Source organism: Cynocephalus volans, chromosome 11 (genome assembly GCF_027409185.1).
Source record: "Cynocephalus volans isolate mCynVol1 chromosome 11, mCynVol1.pri, whole genome shotgun sequence".
NCBI classification, from domain to species: domain Eukaryota; kingdom Metazoa; phylum Chordata; class Mammalia; order Dermoptera; family Cynocephalidae; genus Cynocephalus; species Cynocephalus volans.
Window position 1 is genome coordinate 30,442,343 of NC_084470.1, and position 15,817 is coordinate 30,458,159.

The window sequence follows — 15,817 nt, forward strand, 5'->3', positions numbered from 1 at the left end:
AATTTGGTAGCTTTAAAATAAGACTGACTGCTGTACCTTACAAGCTAAGTTCTTTGACACAAAATGTGTATAGATACAGCATGGAGACTTACTCTAAATGTGTCCAGAGCCACAATATAGCCTTCAAGGGAAGAGATATAGAACTTTTTCCACCTATGCTATAAATGATAGGGGCTCCTAGCTTTGCCATTTGAATTAAAATATACTAGGGGAGATAAATTTTAAGAAAAAATTAACTATACATGTGGATGTGTGTGTTTCTTGCATTTTTACAATAAAAAATACACAGAAAATATAAAATCAAATACTTAGAAGAATATGACTTTCAAGAACTAACACTTTTTTACATAGGAAAGCAGAAATGTTTGAGCCAAGTAACCAAAATGATGAACAAGCTTCCAATGTCACTTCCTATTTGGTTTGGCTTTCAGAGTTTTACCTTCCCCCTCTCATTTGCCATTTCTGGTAACTAATCTGGACCCCATGCCCTCTGAGTGTGTGACTGCACCAGTGCCAGGGCCCTCCACTTGCATTTGATAACTGTAGAGAAATTGATTATAATCCTGCTTATTAGACAGATCAATCTAAAGTTGTCAAGTTTTTAAAGATAACTGCCTAGGACTTTTTAAAAGAGACACCTTAACTGTTTGGTTAGCAACATATAATGCACATTTTGTTTTTATGAGGGCTGTTTTACAGCCACTGATTATCTAGATACTTAAATGATTAATGAAGAAATCCCATCTCTTGTTTTATTCAAATATTTAATGAGTAACTCCTGTGTGCTAAACAATGGTACTCTGCTTTCTGGAACTATATACTAGAGAAATCAAGCACTACCACCTGATACCTTGGAGAGTAGCTTCCCTATAAAATGGATTATTCTCGAGTTAACTGGATAACTCAAGCTCACCAAAATGATCCCATAGCTCCCACCCCACACCCCACTACCATTGACAGTGATCTATGGTTTTGTTGTACTCTGAACCCATAATTCCTCTTTATTATTTTCATTTTAAAATAGAAAATTTCATCTGTTAAATATGTCGTGTAACCTTAATAGCAGTTCATGTCATCTGATTATTCAGTGTTTGGAACATGGAAAGAGATGAATGGCAGACAGCCAGAGACCTTGACATTGTAACAGATTTAGCAGGAATTTAGAAGGAGTTGAACTAGGAATGGAGCATACAGGCAAAGCCGCAGAAGAATTTGGAAGAAGCCACTAGAGATAACTATGACTTGGCACATACCTGGCTAATCTCAGGTCCCAGTGATTAAACTAAATTTACTAACATTTATGTGATGGTTTGCAGCTTAAGGTGTAAACCTATCTAACTTCCTCCTATTACTACATATACTCATTTATCTATTACAATCCCCCAAATTATCCCCATTTTACAGAAGAGGAAACTGACGGGGAAGATGTTAAAAGTAATTTCCCTACTATTACAGTATATTGTTAGCTAGAAATCACCCTAGGATCTTCTGACACAAATTCTACATACTTCCCACTATATCACTCAGAAAGATGAAATCCAATATATAAAAGTTATGGACATTAACTACATGCTAAATAAGAGGATACTGTTTGACATGGTAAATACTGAGTAGATTGAGAGAAGAGTATGTTTGCAAACCTGAATAGCTTAAAGAGAAATAAGGAGGATAAAAATAATACCTGTCATTTAAAAAGTAATTTGGTTAAGAAGGGATTCAAATGAATAAAGCAAGAGGTAAATTTTTCTAGCACTACCAGGATAATGACTACACAATATAACCCTAATCAGATGCATATGACTTTAAATAATTGCTTGAAATTGATAAAACTGATTAAATGTTATTTTAAAGTTATCAATATTATAAAATAATTTATTTTGAAAAAGAGAACATAGAAATCTGTATTTTAAGAATAGAAAATAATCCTTACCATCAAAATTTGCTCAAAAAAACTTTGTTATTAACACAAGCAGAAGGCTGGTTTATGGATTTTGTATTTTACTAAAATCACAAAAAGGTAACTTGTAAATAGTTCTACATACGTTCTTTTGACATCTTGTTCAATCATTGATCGAAGTTCTTTATCTTGAAAGAATTTATTCCAAAGACTCTGAAATAAGGAGAACAACATATTTAAAATGATCTTGCACCTTTACTTGACTTTTATAATTTCAATTTAATAATTTAAATGATTAAATTTATTCTCTGAATTATTATTTCACATTGCAGTAGGAGACCTGAAGTTGGGATAATTTTTATTAAAATCTAGTTTAATCTCTACTTGAATCTCAGAAACACATACGTATTCTAATATTAATTTTTCTAGTTTGATATTATTGTATATATATTTTAAATTTCTATGTCTATATAAAGTGAATGATACTTTTCATTGCTATACACTCACTACTACCCCTATAACAACAAAAGGTGCTTGGATTAGAGCAGGACCCATCGCCAACTGGTCCCAGCTTGAATCTGACCTGAATTCCCAATGCACTAAAAAAGATATGCAATGTTTTCTACAAAGCTTGGTTTTATAATCCAATAGGTTTCTATGTATGTTTTAAAATGTGGATTTAGGAACATTTTTAAGCTTACTTGATATTTTATGTTGCTATACCAAAGACTATCTGATACTAATAATATGTATCAAAAAAAGAAATGCTCATGTTATGTATTAAATGGGAAAAAAACCTCATGTTCTCAGGTAAGCAGAAATTAGAGCATCAACAATTAAAGAAGTTATATAATATCTTTAAAGTAGTCTTCACCAGAATGTGAGCAGAGGTAGGACTGATCTTTTTCCTGATCTTTTAAAAAATTCTTTCAAGACTTGCTACAAATAGTTACTTCTTCCTTCTTAGGAATTAGTCCTACCAAGTGAACCCTTCTCTACTGTTATCATGAAGGGAAGCTTTCCTTAGCTGTCCCATTCCCAACTGCAACCTTTACCAGACAGTTCAGTTCATTTTTATGCTCTTCTATTTTACCCTTAGTTCTTAAAGACCTCTGGGACTTCTTTGTAGGGCTATTCCAAAGAAGTAGATCATAAACTTCCTACAACACAGTATGTATATAGCACTGAATAACTTCCATTAGGTTTTAGGTAGTATAGTACATAAAATTAAAGAAATAATGGGCAAGAAATACATTGCTTTCATGGTGATTGATAACCAGGCACATAAGCATATTCTTAAGGGCAAAAGGGGTGGAGATATAAGTAAAGATGAACTTTACCCCTTCATCCTGTGAAAGGGGATTATTGATCATCAAATCTTGCTGGCCAACAACCTTCCTTGGGTTTGTGATATGCTGGTAAAAAAAGAAAGCACACACACACACACACACACAAAGATCAGAGGCTATTGGACTTTAAAGTATACATAAGCAAACAATTATATTAATTAAATTTATTATTTACTTACTATTTCTTTAATGTTGCTATACCATGCTCTCGATTCTTTAATTCTACTTATCCATTGACTTTTATCTTGAGGAAGAACACAAAGAAAGAGCTGCCAAGGAAAAGAGGAAACTTTTGTAAAAATCATAATAAATGTGAAACTATGCCAAACAAAATCACCTGAAAATTGAAAGACATATTATATTCATGAAATTTCACATCCATGATAGTTCATATTCATATCATCATTCCAGTTCCTGATAATTTATATTTGGGGATATTTAGGAAATATATAACTAGAAAATTCAAAAAGTGAATAATCAAAGGCCAAAACACAGGACCTGAGCAGCCACACCACAAAATGAAATCAAGTTCCTCTCCAAATTTATATCAGAAATGAAGAAAAATTCATCAAGGTTAGTATAATTCCCATTTTACATTTTAATTTTAATGGGAATGGTAGGGGGTTATTAATAAGCACGAGGTCCAATTAGCAACTTTTAGTTTTAAGTTTTTGTATTAAAACAAGCAAGTAAAGGACAGAGAAGAATAATCTGAGGATCAAGGATATAGTCTGAGAGGCAAAGTCATTCCGTTTACAGTAAAAAAAAAAAAAAAAAAAGTAATTTACAATTGGCAATCAGCTTATGAAAATAACAACCATTCTAAAAAGACAAATTTGATTTAATTTAATTTAATACAACATTAAAATAAATCTGGATTTAGTTTTTTTTTTAGCAAATAAAGGATACTAAAAGTTAAACAACAGGGAATGGGGGCGGGGCACAAATATTTGTATATAAATATCCTAGCAGCAGGTCTCCTGCCTTTACTGCCTGCATCTAACAGAAGAAAAATGTATTTTAATTATTAAATCTAAATTATTAAATCTAAAACTGTCTAATATATCATGTGTTCCTTACTGCCTTTACTTTCACAGATTTTGCTCCATTTATGCAGATAACCCTAAAAACTATCGATAGAAGTCATTTCAGAGTAAGTCTAAATATAAATTAATTTATTTTTGGAGAACAAAAAGCAACAATATTTCAAAACAATTAAAAAGATAACTGCAGCTTCTTACTACTAGTTTTGGTAACCAGTGGCCCTTTCTCTCCAACGGAGACTGACCCAATTTCCTTCTTGCTGCCTTTCACTTTGTTTCAAGTAAAAGAAATGATGACTAAATGAAGGCACTTGATATAATAGGAAGCTGGAAGTTACCTCCCACCCGCCGTAAGATTTTCTGCAAAAGCCTCTGGAGAATTGGGGAATGTAAAGATGTTGCTCTGAATTTTGCACCATTAAAAGAGATGAAAAGACAGTTCTCTCAAACTCCTTTACCATTACCAGTTACTCAGGACTAAGATGGCTTAACCTTATTAGCAAATGTCCTATGAAAGATAAACACGGAGGGCCAAAAAATTGGGAGTGAAGTCTCTTGGAAAATTCAGTGATCCCCTGCATGGGTAATCTTCCAGGGCATCAGGTAATGTGTTGATATATTGCAACCACAAACTGTAAATAAATATTTTCTTCTTACCTTCCAGCAAATGCTGCGGAACCTGCTGCTTCTCAGCTGCCCATTAATCCCCTTCTGCCTTATTGTTGCCAAGTAATTGTTGTTTACAAATAGTTCTTCCCATTCTTTCCTACATGAAAGAAACCAAAGCAAGGGAATCCTTTTGTTAAAATTCTTCTGCTTAGAGAGGAGTGCTACAAGAAATTAATTTTAAATAAGTCTAAGACATGCAACTTTTACAACATATATATTTAGTTGTGTACTGTTTCTGAACACATGGCTGTCTTTTTGGACACGGTTATTCTGTAGATTTAATGAATATGTAGATAGCTATAATTATGCCAGCTACTGAAATTCATAATGTCTATGGAGGCTATTCCATTTCCTCTAAAATGTTGGTAGTACAGTTCAGTGAATAAACAACAAAAAAATGAATATTAATATAAATATATGACTGCTGTAGCCATTGAAAACTACATACCTGCTCCAAAAAATATACAACAAAAAAGTGTACTGTTGATTATACTTGCTTCTGACATGAAATATCCATTTGAATGAACCTACTTCTCTTTTACCTCAGGCTGGGCAGTTAAGTATAATAGAAGACTACTTTCTTTAACTGTTAGTGCTATTTACTATTGAAATCTCTGCAACTACTTTCTACATGATCAGTTTTAAAATTTTAACAGGTGCGAGCAAATTTGAAAAAAAAATCAAAAAATTAAAAAGCCTCACTGTAAAAACTGTTAAAGGCAAGCTTGAGTACCTTGCAGTACCTATGGCTGAGTAGATAAACAACTGAAATATGCCTCCCAGGCATGCAGACACCAGGGGCCTAACACCTGTGCCTCATTAATATACAAGTAAATCTGCTCTACTGGGAAACAATTGGAAATTAATTGTCCCAAACCATTTACTGAGTTTGAATAAAGGAATTAGACCCACATTCCCTGCATCTAGCAACGAACTAAACATTAAGAATCATTTGTCAACAGTTGAGGCTACTGATATCAGCTTTATAAAATTTCTCTCAAAATTCACCATGCCACAATAAAATATAATTATAATTTAAAATTTATTATCAAAGCTGAAACTCTGGTGGCAATCTCTTGAGAGACTTCCTAAAAAGAAAGCCACTAAAACCCTCAATCATCCTTTTATACACAGGGAGTTGTCACAGGCCAGATCCAACTCATTTTGAGAAAGGACCATCTTGCATACTATGCTTAGAGCCATGAATGTAACCAGCTTTACCTTTAAACTTCAAAAACCTAACCGCAGGGCAAGATGCATCTTCTGCACAGAGTTCCAGAAGAGTGACCAAAGCACCTTCCTTACTGCCATACAAACTTCCAACCTTAACCCCGTAGCACTGATCCGCAATCGCACCAAGTCTTCTGCCAATCGGGGCTTATTGGCTTATGCCAAAAGGGACACACATTCCAATCCCATGCTGGAAGAAATACATTTCCGCCACCATTCCGTGAAAATTTCATATTCTCATCACTTTATTAGTAAGAAAAAATATTTTGTTTTTATCTCGATTTGCATTGGTATTATTAGTGAAACAGAAGTTTTCATGCTTTTGGGTCATTTTATTCTTTTTAAAACTTCCTTTCTTGTCCTTTATCTGCTTTATTTTAAGCAGAATCAGGATAGTGGTTAAGAGCATGGACATCAGAACCCACATTCCTGGGATCAAAAAGACAGCCATTCAGTTGGGGACAGTACACAATTTTCTACCTACTTACTAGCTATATGTAAGCATGGACAAGTAACTTAACCTCCCTGTGCCTTAATTTCCTCACCTGAGAAATGAAATGATAATATCATAATATATCACAGAATTGTTAATAATTATCATACTGCTTTTATTTTAGTGTGCTTTATTATTGATCTAAGAGAGGATTTTTCATACATTAAAGATATCATCTCTTTGTCAGCCACATATTTTTTAACCCAACTTTCTTGATTTCAACACAATGAAGCTTTTTAATTTACGTATGATTTAGATCTAACATCATTTTCCCTTGGTGCTCTTTACATTGTTTTCTTGCTTAAGTAATTCTTATCCATTGTAAGACATAAATATTCACTGAAATCTTGACTGTTTCTTTTTACCACTTTAATCCATTTGTGTCACAATATTTTAAATATTTTATACCTCCAATTTCACACATATACCCATATCTCATATTGTTCAAGTTTTGTTTTTAATAATATTCAAAGATGACATCAGCAATGAGTGCATAAGTACACTACAGGAGTACATCTGAGAACCTGTATATTTAAATAGTTTGTGGTCTGTGAACAAAAAAGCACAAACTGCAAATGTATTTTGAACCCAAAAGAAATCGTAATTTGTGAGACACCATGCAGTTCCATGGTCTGCAACACCAATAATTCTGGAAAAGAGAGGGAAGTACAAAGCAATGACTCCTCCAGTCTTCCAAATTCAGCTCCTATTCATAGGTACCAAGAAATTATGAAAGTACAGGCACAGCTGGTGGCTAGATTCACTGCCACCTTGTCAAGTTAAGCAGATTTTTAAGGTCAAGTTACATTCTACTTATGTAATGAAGGATAATTATTTGTTAGCTTAAATAAGACCCTGTACCTTGATTACAGTGTTGGTACAGAGAAAAGGAGACTGAGGCATGTGAATTGGAAACATTATCTCTGAAATTTACAATCATTTAAATTTATTCATGGGTACTTACAGTCCTAATTAAGGCATAACATCTCTAACTGATGAAGAGCTCTAACAACAGAGGAGCATAAAGGCCACAAGATAATCTATTAATTGTCTTTCTCTTCTATGGAACAGTGTTTCATCAATAAACTGTTACACAGGGTAAACATATAAACATTTATTAGGTGCCTACTATGTGCTTAGCACTTACAGAAGTACTTTTTAAAAAGCATGAAATTAAGCAAGTGAACAGATGGATGTGTAAACCAATAATAACATTATTAATGGAATGCCTTCTGGTAGTACAGAGCAAGAAGTATTTTTATACTTAAAAATTAAAACCCAGGATATAAAATAATAGTAGCACCATAGGTGCTGAAATACTACTTCCAAAAATTGAGCTATCTGAAGTTAAACAGACCCCAGGCGGCAAAATGTTAAAAGGATTCGCCCTTCTAAGGGAGTTGGAGCAAAATGAAAGTCTTTTTACAATCACAAATATAAATGGTGGATCTGCTCCTGAACTTGGAGGAAGACATGGGAAAAGAACTGGGAATACCGAAGAGTCAGTGGTAGAACTTTTCAGTTTAATTAACAAAAATATAGGAAAGGCAGTTGCTAGACTTTGTCTTCTATATAAAAATACATATATATATAGCATGCCTGAATAGCAAAAATCTGACAATGGTGCCATTAAAGTGCCATAAAAATCCATTTATAATATAACTCTCTTTCAGGTGTGTATTATTAACCCCTATTTATGAACGAGGAAACTAAGATTCAGAAAAATTAAATAACTTATCAAGAGGAGAAAGTTATAAAAATTAGGAAATGCATCTTCCTGGAATAACAAAGAAGACAAGTCACTCCTGAAGGGGAACAGGATACTCCAGACACCAAGGGCAAAAATGGCCTCTGGCAACAAAGCAAGATAGAAATGTGCCCCTGTGTTTTCTTCCTCAGATTTTTAGTTTTTTTAAGAATTCCAAGGACACAGAGATAAGTTTTCACCAGGTGGCCTGAGAAGATACATGAACAACAGCTGCTGAGAATAATTAAGAGCAACCCAGAACATTTACGTGTGTAAAAGCTTTAAATGAAATAGATTAGAGACCTGGGCTTACGGATTCCCATAACAAAGCACGAGTGACATCTAGTGGCAATTACTCTACCTTGCAGGCACTGCGTCCCTGAAAACAATCAGCATCTCAGATTTCATTTTTCATGCCAATTTTAATAAATTAGTAATGGCTGCACTGGAAGCACTGTGTTAAGGACTCTGAGCCTATCTCTTTGCTTCTCAGAAAAGAACAACTTTGATTTAAAAAGTTGGCCATTAATGTGCAATCATTTCTCAAAAAATGAAATCAAATTTGGCAGCAGTAATTGATACCTCCCCTCTGAGAAGAACTATTTAGGTAGTTAAGCCTCCCGCAAAGGTTTTTTTTGACATGGAAATCAATTAGAATATGCATTCAATAAATATAGCAGATGATTATAAAGTTATATATTTTAATGTAGTATTTTCCCAAAATATGCACATAAAATTGGTATGAAACTAGTTAGTACTTTCTAAATATAATTGTTTAAATACTTTTGTAAACTAAATGATGCATAAATGACTAAATTATGTGCTAATTTAGGTCTAGAAAATTTCTGAATCATTATCCCAAATGGTGATACTGTATAGAAAACTAATATAGAAAACTGTATAGAGAACACTAATTTTATGTGATGGTTTCCACCCCATTTTCAGGCATTATTCAGACAGGGGAAAATGCCTCTATGGGGCTAACTTAAGAAACCCAAACAACTACAGTAATGGCAAAAAGTTTGGAGCCTACATATAGTCTAGTACTACAGACCTCCAATACTTGGTTAAGAAGAGCTACTCTGGCTTTTACTGATAATGAAATAACTGAATGGAAAAGAGAAGGGATGATCACCATGGGAAAGCTCAACAAGTCACAGAGTGAAAAGCCAGAGGGAGAGGACTTGCTTCTAGATGCCTGGGAGGTGTGGTGAGAGGGGAGTGTCATAGAGGGAGCCCTCAGAGATGACCATGTAGTTTACAAGGTTGGCCAGCCAACCATGATCATCTCATTGAGATTTGACTAGAGAGACAGGAGAACAAAAAGGCCAAGGAAAGATAGTGACCTTTAAACAGAATTAGATCAGAAGTAGAGGAACAGAATATCCAAAGCTAAGGAAGCACAAAATAAGAAAGCTGAACTTAATACAAAAAGTTCACACAACTTTATAATCCTAAAGTGCATGTTGATATTTGAAAAATTGCCATACTAATTATGATCACATTCGTTTTATCATATGCTAAAAAAAAGGAGATAATCAATTCTCTCTTTCTAATCTGCAGAGAAATACATTAGTGAAAGATTTCTAACAATGAAAGGGCTATACCATATTCCAATATTACATGTAAAAGAATATATACTTAGATACCATTTTAAAGGTATGATTTTGAAAATATTATTCAAATATAACAAGGAATATCTAACTTAAAATCAATGGAAATATGAGAAGTGTAAATTAGGTATGTCAGCATCAGACTGTAAAGTATGGTACCAGATATGGGTAAGCTATAACATTAGGACTGCAGGTGCCAAGATCAACCAGATAAACACTGATGTTATCTATAATTACCTCATTTTTAGCTTAAATCACAGGTAATGAGGGAACTCAGAGTCTCTAAAAGGCAATTAGAAACTGTACTGGCTTTTTTGCTTCCTGTATCAGGAATTTTAAAAAACTTACTTTTATTTAAAGCTTTTTTTTCCCCTCCAAAATGAAACTTCAGGGCATATCACTTATACATATAAAAATATATATAAAAACAGACTGCACAATTACCTGCAAGCTTAAAATGAATTTCTTCAATATGTCTAGGTAAATTATGTTCTCATGTGATGAGGCTCCATTTAAACAAAGGCGAAGAATAGTTCACTGCATGGAGGTTTTTAAAAATTAATTTAAGATAGTGTTTTGATTCAGGTTTGAATTGAACTTTGAACTGAGAAATGTTGAGCCTCTACCTCAACATCCAGAAAGACACAAAGAACTTAGTTAAAAACAGTTATCAACTGTCAGATATAATACTGTCTTTTTTTTAAAAAACATATATTATTTTCTTCAAAATATATAAGCATTGTAGAAGAACCTCTAAATTCAGGGTCATATTAAAGCAGGTAAACTTAACAATCATACTTTTAGAAAAGAAATCAATAAAAGTTGTATCACAAGCTTTTAATTTTATTTCTTAAATTTTGTAAAAAATTTAATACATAATAAAGTTCATTCTAATGTGAGGATCAGCATTTAGAAATGATGTGAGGAAAGGATCCTGTACTAGATAATCTCTGTGAAGTTCTCTGGAGTAAATACATTTTATATTCCATGGTTTACTGATGTTTCTTCTATAATTAATAAGAAAGGAAAAATCTCCTTGAGACTTCTCCCCTGTAGACCTCCCCCGACCTCGTTCCCACCCCCACCCCACCTCATTTACCTTGATATTTGTGTAACTGGCATGGGCTTGATATCTAACTTTCCATACCATGGTAAAGAATTTGCCACACAGTCTGTAATGTAAGTAATACTGTAAAGGAAGTGCTTATAGAATCGAGAATAAATTATTTTCCAGTAGTTTAGAAATATGCATTTATTTAGTAAAATCTGATATACTAATTGAAAATCAAGCCTATCACCTTAACTATGTTTTCCAAGACTGGGCTGACTTATAGAGTATTACACATATAGAAATACATGTATACTTGAAATAAATACTTTCTCTTAAAATGATTAAAACAAATTATATATATATATATATATATATATATATATTTGTGTGTGTGTGTGTGTGTGTGTGTCTTTTTATGACCGGCCGCACCGCGCTCAGCCTGTGAGCGCACCGGCCATTCTTATATAGGATCCAAACCCACGGCGGGAGCACTGCTGTGCTCCCAGCGCCGCACTCTCCCGAGTGCGCCACGGGGTCGGCCCAAACAAATTATATTTTAACTGAATTCATCATTCACTTGACAGCCTCTAGAATCAGCACTATCCAATAAAACTCTCTGAGATGAATGGAAATGTTCTATATCTGACTGTCCAATATGGTAACTGCTGTCACACATTGCTCCTAAGCAGTTGAAATATGGCTAGTGCAGCTAAAGAAATACATATTTTATTTTAATTAATTTAAATTTAAATAGTCTTATGTGGTTCCTGTATTAGACAGCGAAGCTCAAAATGTTTTAAAGATAACAATTTACTCATACATACATTCAATTTTTAAGGTAACAACTATAAAGTTTCAAGGAATATAAAGATAATACACACATGATACATACTTACATATAGTGTAACTGGGGAAAGAAAATAAACAAACATTAAAAGTTAAACAATACATGTGGTTAAATAAATCAAGGTAATTCCATAAGAGATGTAGCACAGTATATAATTATTCTAGATGAATGATGCCACCAATAAGAACTATCAGATATAGATGTAATAGTTTCTTTTTCTTTGTCTCTGTCTCATTGCCTCTCCCAGCACCCTCCCATTCCTCCTGCCTGTTCCCACCTTCATCTTCTCTCTCTCTCTCTCACACACACACACACACACACACACACACACACACACACACACACACACACATTAAAGTTAGGAAAGCAAATCTTTAGCAATGACAGTATTACTTCTATTAGTTTCTAAAATTGGTCAACGTCAAAAAGAACTAGACTCAAGAATTGCATCTTGTGCCTAACATAACCATACTCAGCAACGGATAATATAAACACACTCAGCAACAGACTATCTAAAAGAATCAAGAAAGAATAATTTAAAATGAAGATAAATGGGCCATATGACAAAATAAACTTTTAAGTCAATTATGGACTTCATTTTGGATTAACATACCTGAGAAAACAATTTCATATGGGCCTCTGAAAAGGTAAGGAAACATCCCCAGTCAAATGTTACTAGGAAATCTCAATTACACTCAAAAAGAAAAAACCCGCTAATTAAAAAACCCGTGCTTGAACACAGTAACATCTAATTACCTGGCATAATAAAAGGCCAATATATGCCATTTAACTAATTTTTTTTCCCTCAATGCAAAATGTTTGAGAATACCAAAACATTCCCAAGACTTAAAAGTCATTTTTTGTCCAGATGTGGTATACATTTAGAAAATGCATGGCTTTTTGCCCTTACATTAAATAACAAATGGCTTTGCTTTTGGGGTTGTCCATTCTGTTTTTAGTGGTATTTCTCTCAGGCCCATCATTGTCGGGCTATTTGTTTAATGATTATACATTAGCTTTTAGAAATTTCAAATTTGTACTCCTTTGTCATATGCTCAGTTTGTCTAGCCTTTACACTCATACATACATCTTAGCCAATTTCTTTTTTTTTTTTTTTTGTCTTTTTTCGTGACCAGCACTCAGCCAGTGAGTGCACCGGCCATTCCTATATAGGATCCGAACCCGCGGCGGGAGCGTCGCCACACTCCCAGCGCTGCACTCTCCCGAGTGTGCCACGGGCTCAGCCCTTAGCCAATTTCAAAATAATAAACTACCACTTTTTTTCTTAATTGAAAAAAAGAGAGAACAGGAAATAATAAGTGGAAAAAGATACTTGACAGGGTTCTCCTGTCACTAAATATACTTTAATGAGCAGACTTTTGGGCCATCCTAATATCCCTCCCTAAGTTTCTGATTATATTCTAGTTAGTTAAAGCTATTAGAAATCTGACCTTTAAATTACTGATGTGTTACTATATATCTAAAAAAAGTGGTGGTGGGAAGGCTTTTCTTAACATTAGACGTTGCGGGTAGAGGAAAGAGGGCTGGGGAAGACACTAGATCACCTGACCTAACATGAAGAAATCAAGGGTGTGAAGACCTAATTTGAGTCCCCAATCTGTTTTCCATGTAGGAATATTTTGTTTTCTGATTTTTTAAAACAGTTGCTCTAGATCACAATGGAAAATTAACTATTTTCTCATTACCTCCTTGCCCAAATTAAGTTTCATAAAAAGTCCTATATTAGGCATAGTATTCTCCATTGCTGAAATTTTATATTATTTTAAAGTTCGCCTAATTCAATAGGACCTGAAAGGTCTTGAACTTATAAAAAGGCCTTTTGGTATTTTGTATTTGCTATTTGTTATCCACACACCCAATAATTCAGATATCCCCAAATGAATGCCACAAAAACCTTGATTACATGACCACAGATATCTTTATATAAACCAAAGAGATGTTTCCATAAAGCTGTTACATGAAATGCTACTATAAAATTGAAAATTTGCACCAGAAGAAAATTCTCATTTTTCTACAGAGCCTTTTAAAATATTATTATTAGAAACGGCATCTAGGGATATAGTGGCAGGAAAATGAGGTTCCCTCTTGAGGGCCCATCAGCAGTCCAGGCCGCAGTGGGAGAAACAAGGATAGGAGAAGTGATAAAAACAACAGATCACTCTAGCTTTATTTATTTATCTCACTCCCTTATGCACTCTCCAAGTCTCTTGTATAGAAAAATGGTCCTTGTTAAGCCTACACAGAGCACAAAGGAGAGAAGCACACTCTCCTGCTTCTCACACAGAAGTGTGGCACTGTGGTAAAGTGTGGGGAGGAGCGAGCAAACACTAGGCATTACCCTGGAGATTATAAACATATTACTGTGGACCGAACAAAATTCAAATAACAAGAAGTCTCTGTCCAAGTTCTACGACAGTCAAGCTCTGTTGCTCAGGAGAACTTTAAGGACCTAGAAGTACATTTTTTAAAAATTGTAATGAGAGTTAAGAGAATAGTGTTCAACTCCCCTGCTTTGCTTCTAATGAGTTGAGATACTTGGGCATATCATCTGAACTAGCTTCCTAATCTGAACAAGTAGACTGAAGTACAGTCTTTAATTTAAAACTCTTTGAGAATATGTCAACCAGACTAAACTCCTATATCTCAGAACACTGCATGTATAATCACAGAATGAAAATTACTGTATATCCATATATGCACACAATACTTGAACATCTTTTAAATTTCAATTATTCCCACATTAGCAGGCGATTTTTTATTCCATAGCTGCTGTATTGATCTTCCTCATATTTCTAGACAGATAATACTCATTCTCAATTCCCAGTTAAATTTTTTGATCATAGATTGAAATATGTCTAACTTCTATGATATACTGAATTTTAAAACTTTAATGCTGTCAAAATAGTGGTTCATGAAAAGTAACACTGTCACCATAATAGATATGTGTAAATACCTATGTTATATGGGTCACATTAGCTGTCTTTACAGGCAAAGACACAATTTTGTCACTGACTAAGTCCAACTGAATCTACCTACCTGCTAAAGAGTAGAAAATGAAGACAGTCTTCGTTAACACTGTTCACTTCCCTGAAAACTCCTGCCTCTCTGGAACGCCAAGCAAACAGATCTTCCTCCTAACCACCACCCTCCACCCACCTCTAATTCTAATTACCCCATATGGTCTTCTCCTGGTTCTTGATGCATGTCTCCATTATAGCATCAGTCATCACCTATGTTAGTTACTTCCATGTGTGTCTGCCCTGCTAGACCATGAGTGCCCCAAGGGGCCATGTTTTATTCCTCTTTGGGTCTTGGGAGTTTTAGCACACTGGCTTGTCTGTAATGGGCGTACAATAAAGATATGCAGAATGAGTGAAAATATGATATGTCCCTTCTCTTAAAATCCCCCTCCCCAAGAAAAGATACAAACAAATGCTGAAAAAAATGTTGAAAAAGCACTTGTGAAAGCTCTGGATTAAAAAGAAAATAGGATTACTAACCACTGCCACTTTGTCCCAAAAGGCAAGGCAATATAATGTAAAAAAAAGACAAATATTAAGTATTAATTTCTACCATTCTGTAAAAATTTCTCTCTTAAACCATATCTTTGAGTCTTATGAACAGTCTGTGAAATAAAAAATCAGGAATTGAGTATTACATAGACCTAATTATATGACTATAAAGCACAGCAATAAGTAAATAAATAAGCAAGCTATTTGTAAAATTTAAAAATATTTATATAACTTTCCACTTTTGAATCCTAATTCTATGCATTATTTTTCTCAAAATTATTTTTCTCTAGTAACATACTTCAATATTGATCAAATATTTAATTGATTTTGTATATTTTGCCACCA

The 15,817-nt window shown here is 33.9% G+C and overlaps 1 protein-coding gene across 10 annotated transcripts in view; it reads right to left on the reverse strand.

The window, feature by feature from the left end:
- The window catches only part of TBC1D5 (TBC1 domain family member 5), a 539,520-nt gene that overhangs the window by 229,858 nt on the left and 293,845 nt on the right, over window positions 1-15,817 (reverse strand). For 9 of the 10 annotated variants that reach the window (XM_063113715.1, XM_063113718.1, XM_063113711.1 and 6 more), the window contains 4 exons: window positions 4,947-5,055; window positions 3,426-3,515; window positions 3,238-3,312; window positions 2,043-2,110 (listed from right to left, as the gene is read on the reverse strand). In XM_063113715.1, coding sequence (XP_062969785.1) covers window positions 2,043-2,110; window positions 3,238-3,312; window positions 3,426-3,515; window positions 4,947-5,055 — 342 coding nt within the window. The remainder of the gene's footprint in view (window positions 1-2,042; window positions 2,111-3,237; window positions 3,313-3,425; window positions 3,516-4,946; window positions 5,056-15,817) is intronic. The other variant, XM_063113719.1, reaches the window with a different exon arrangement.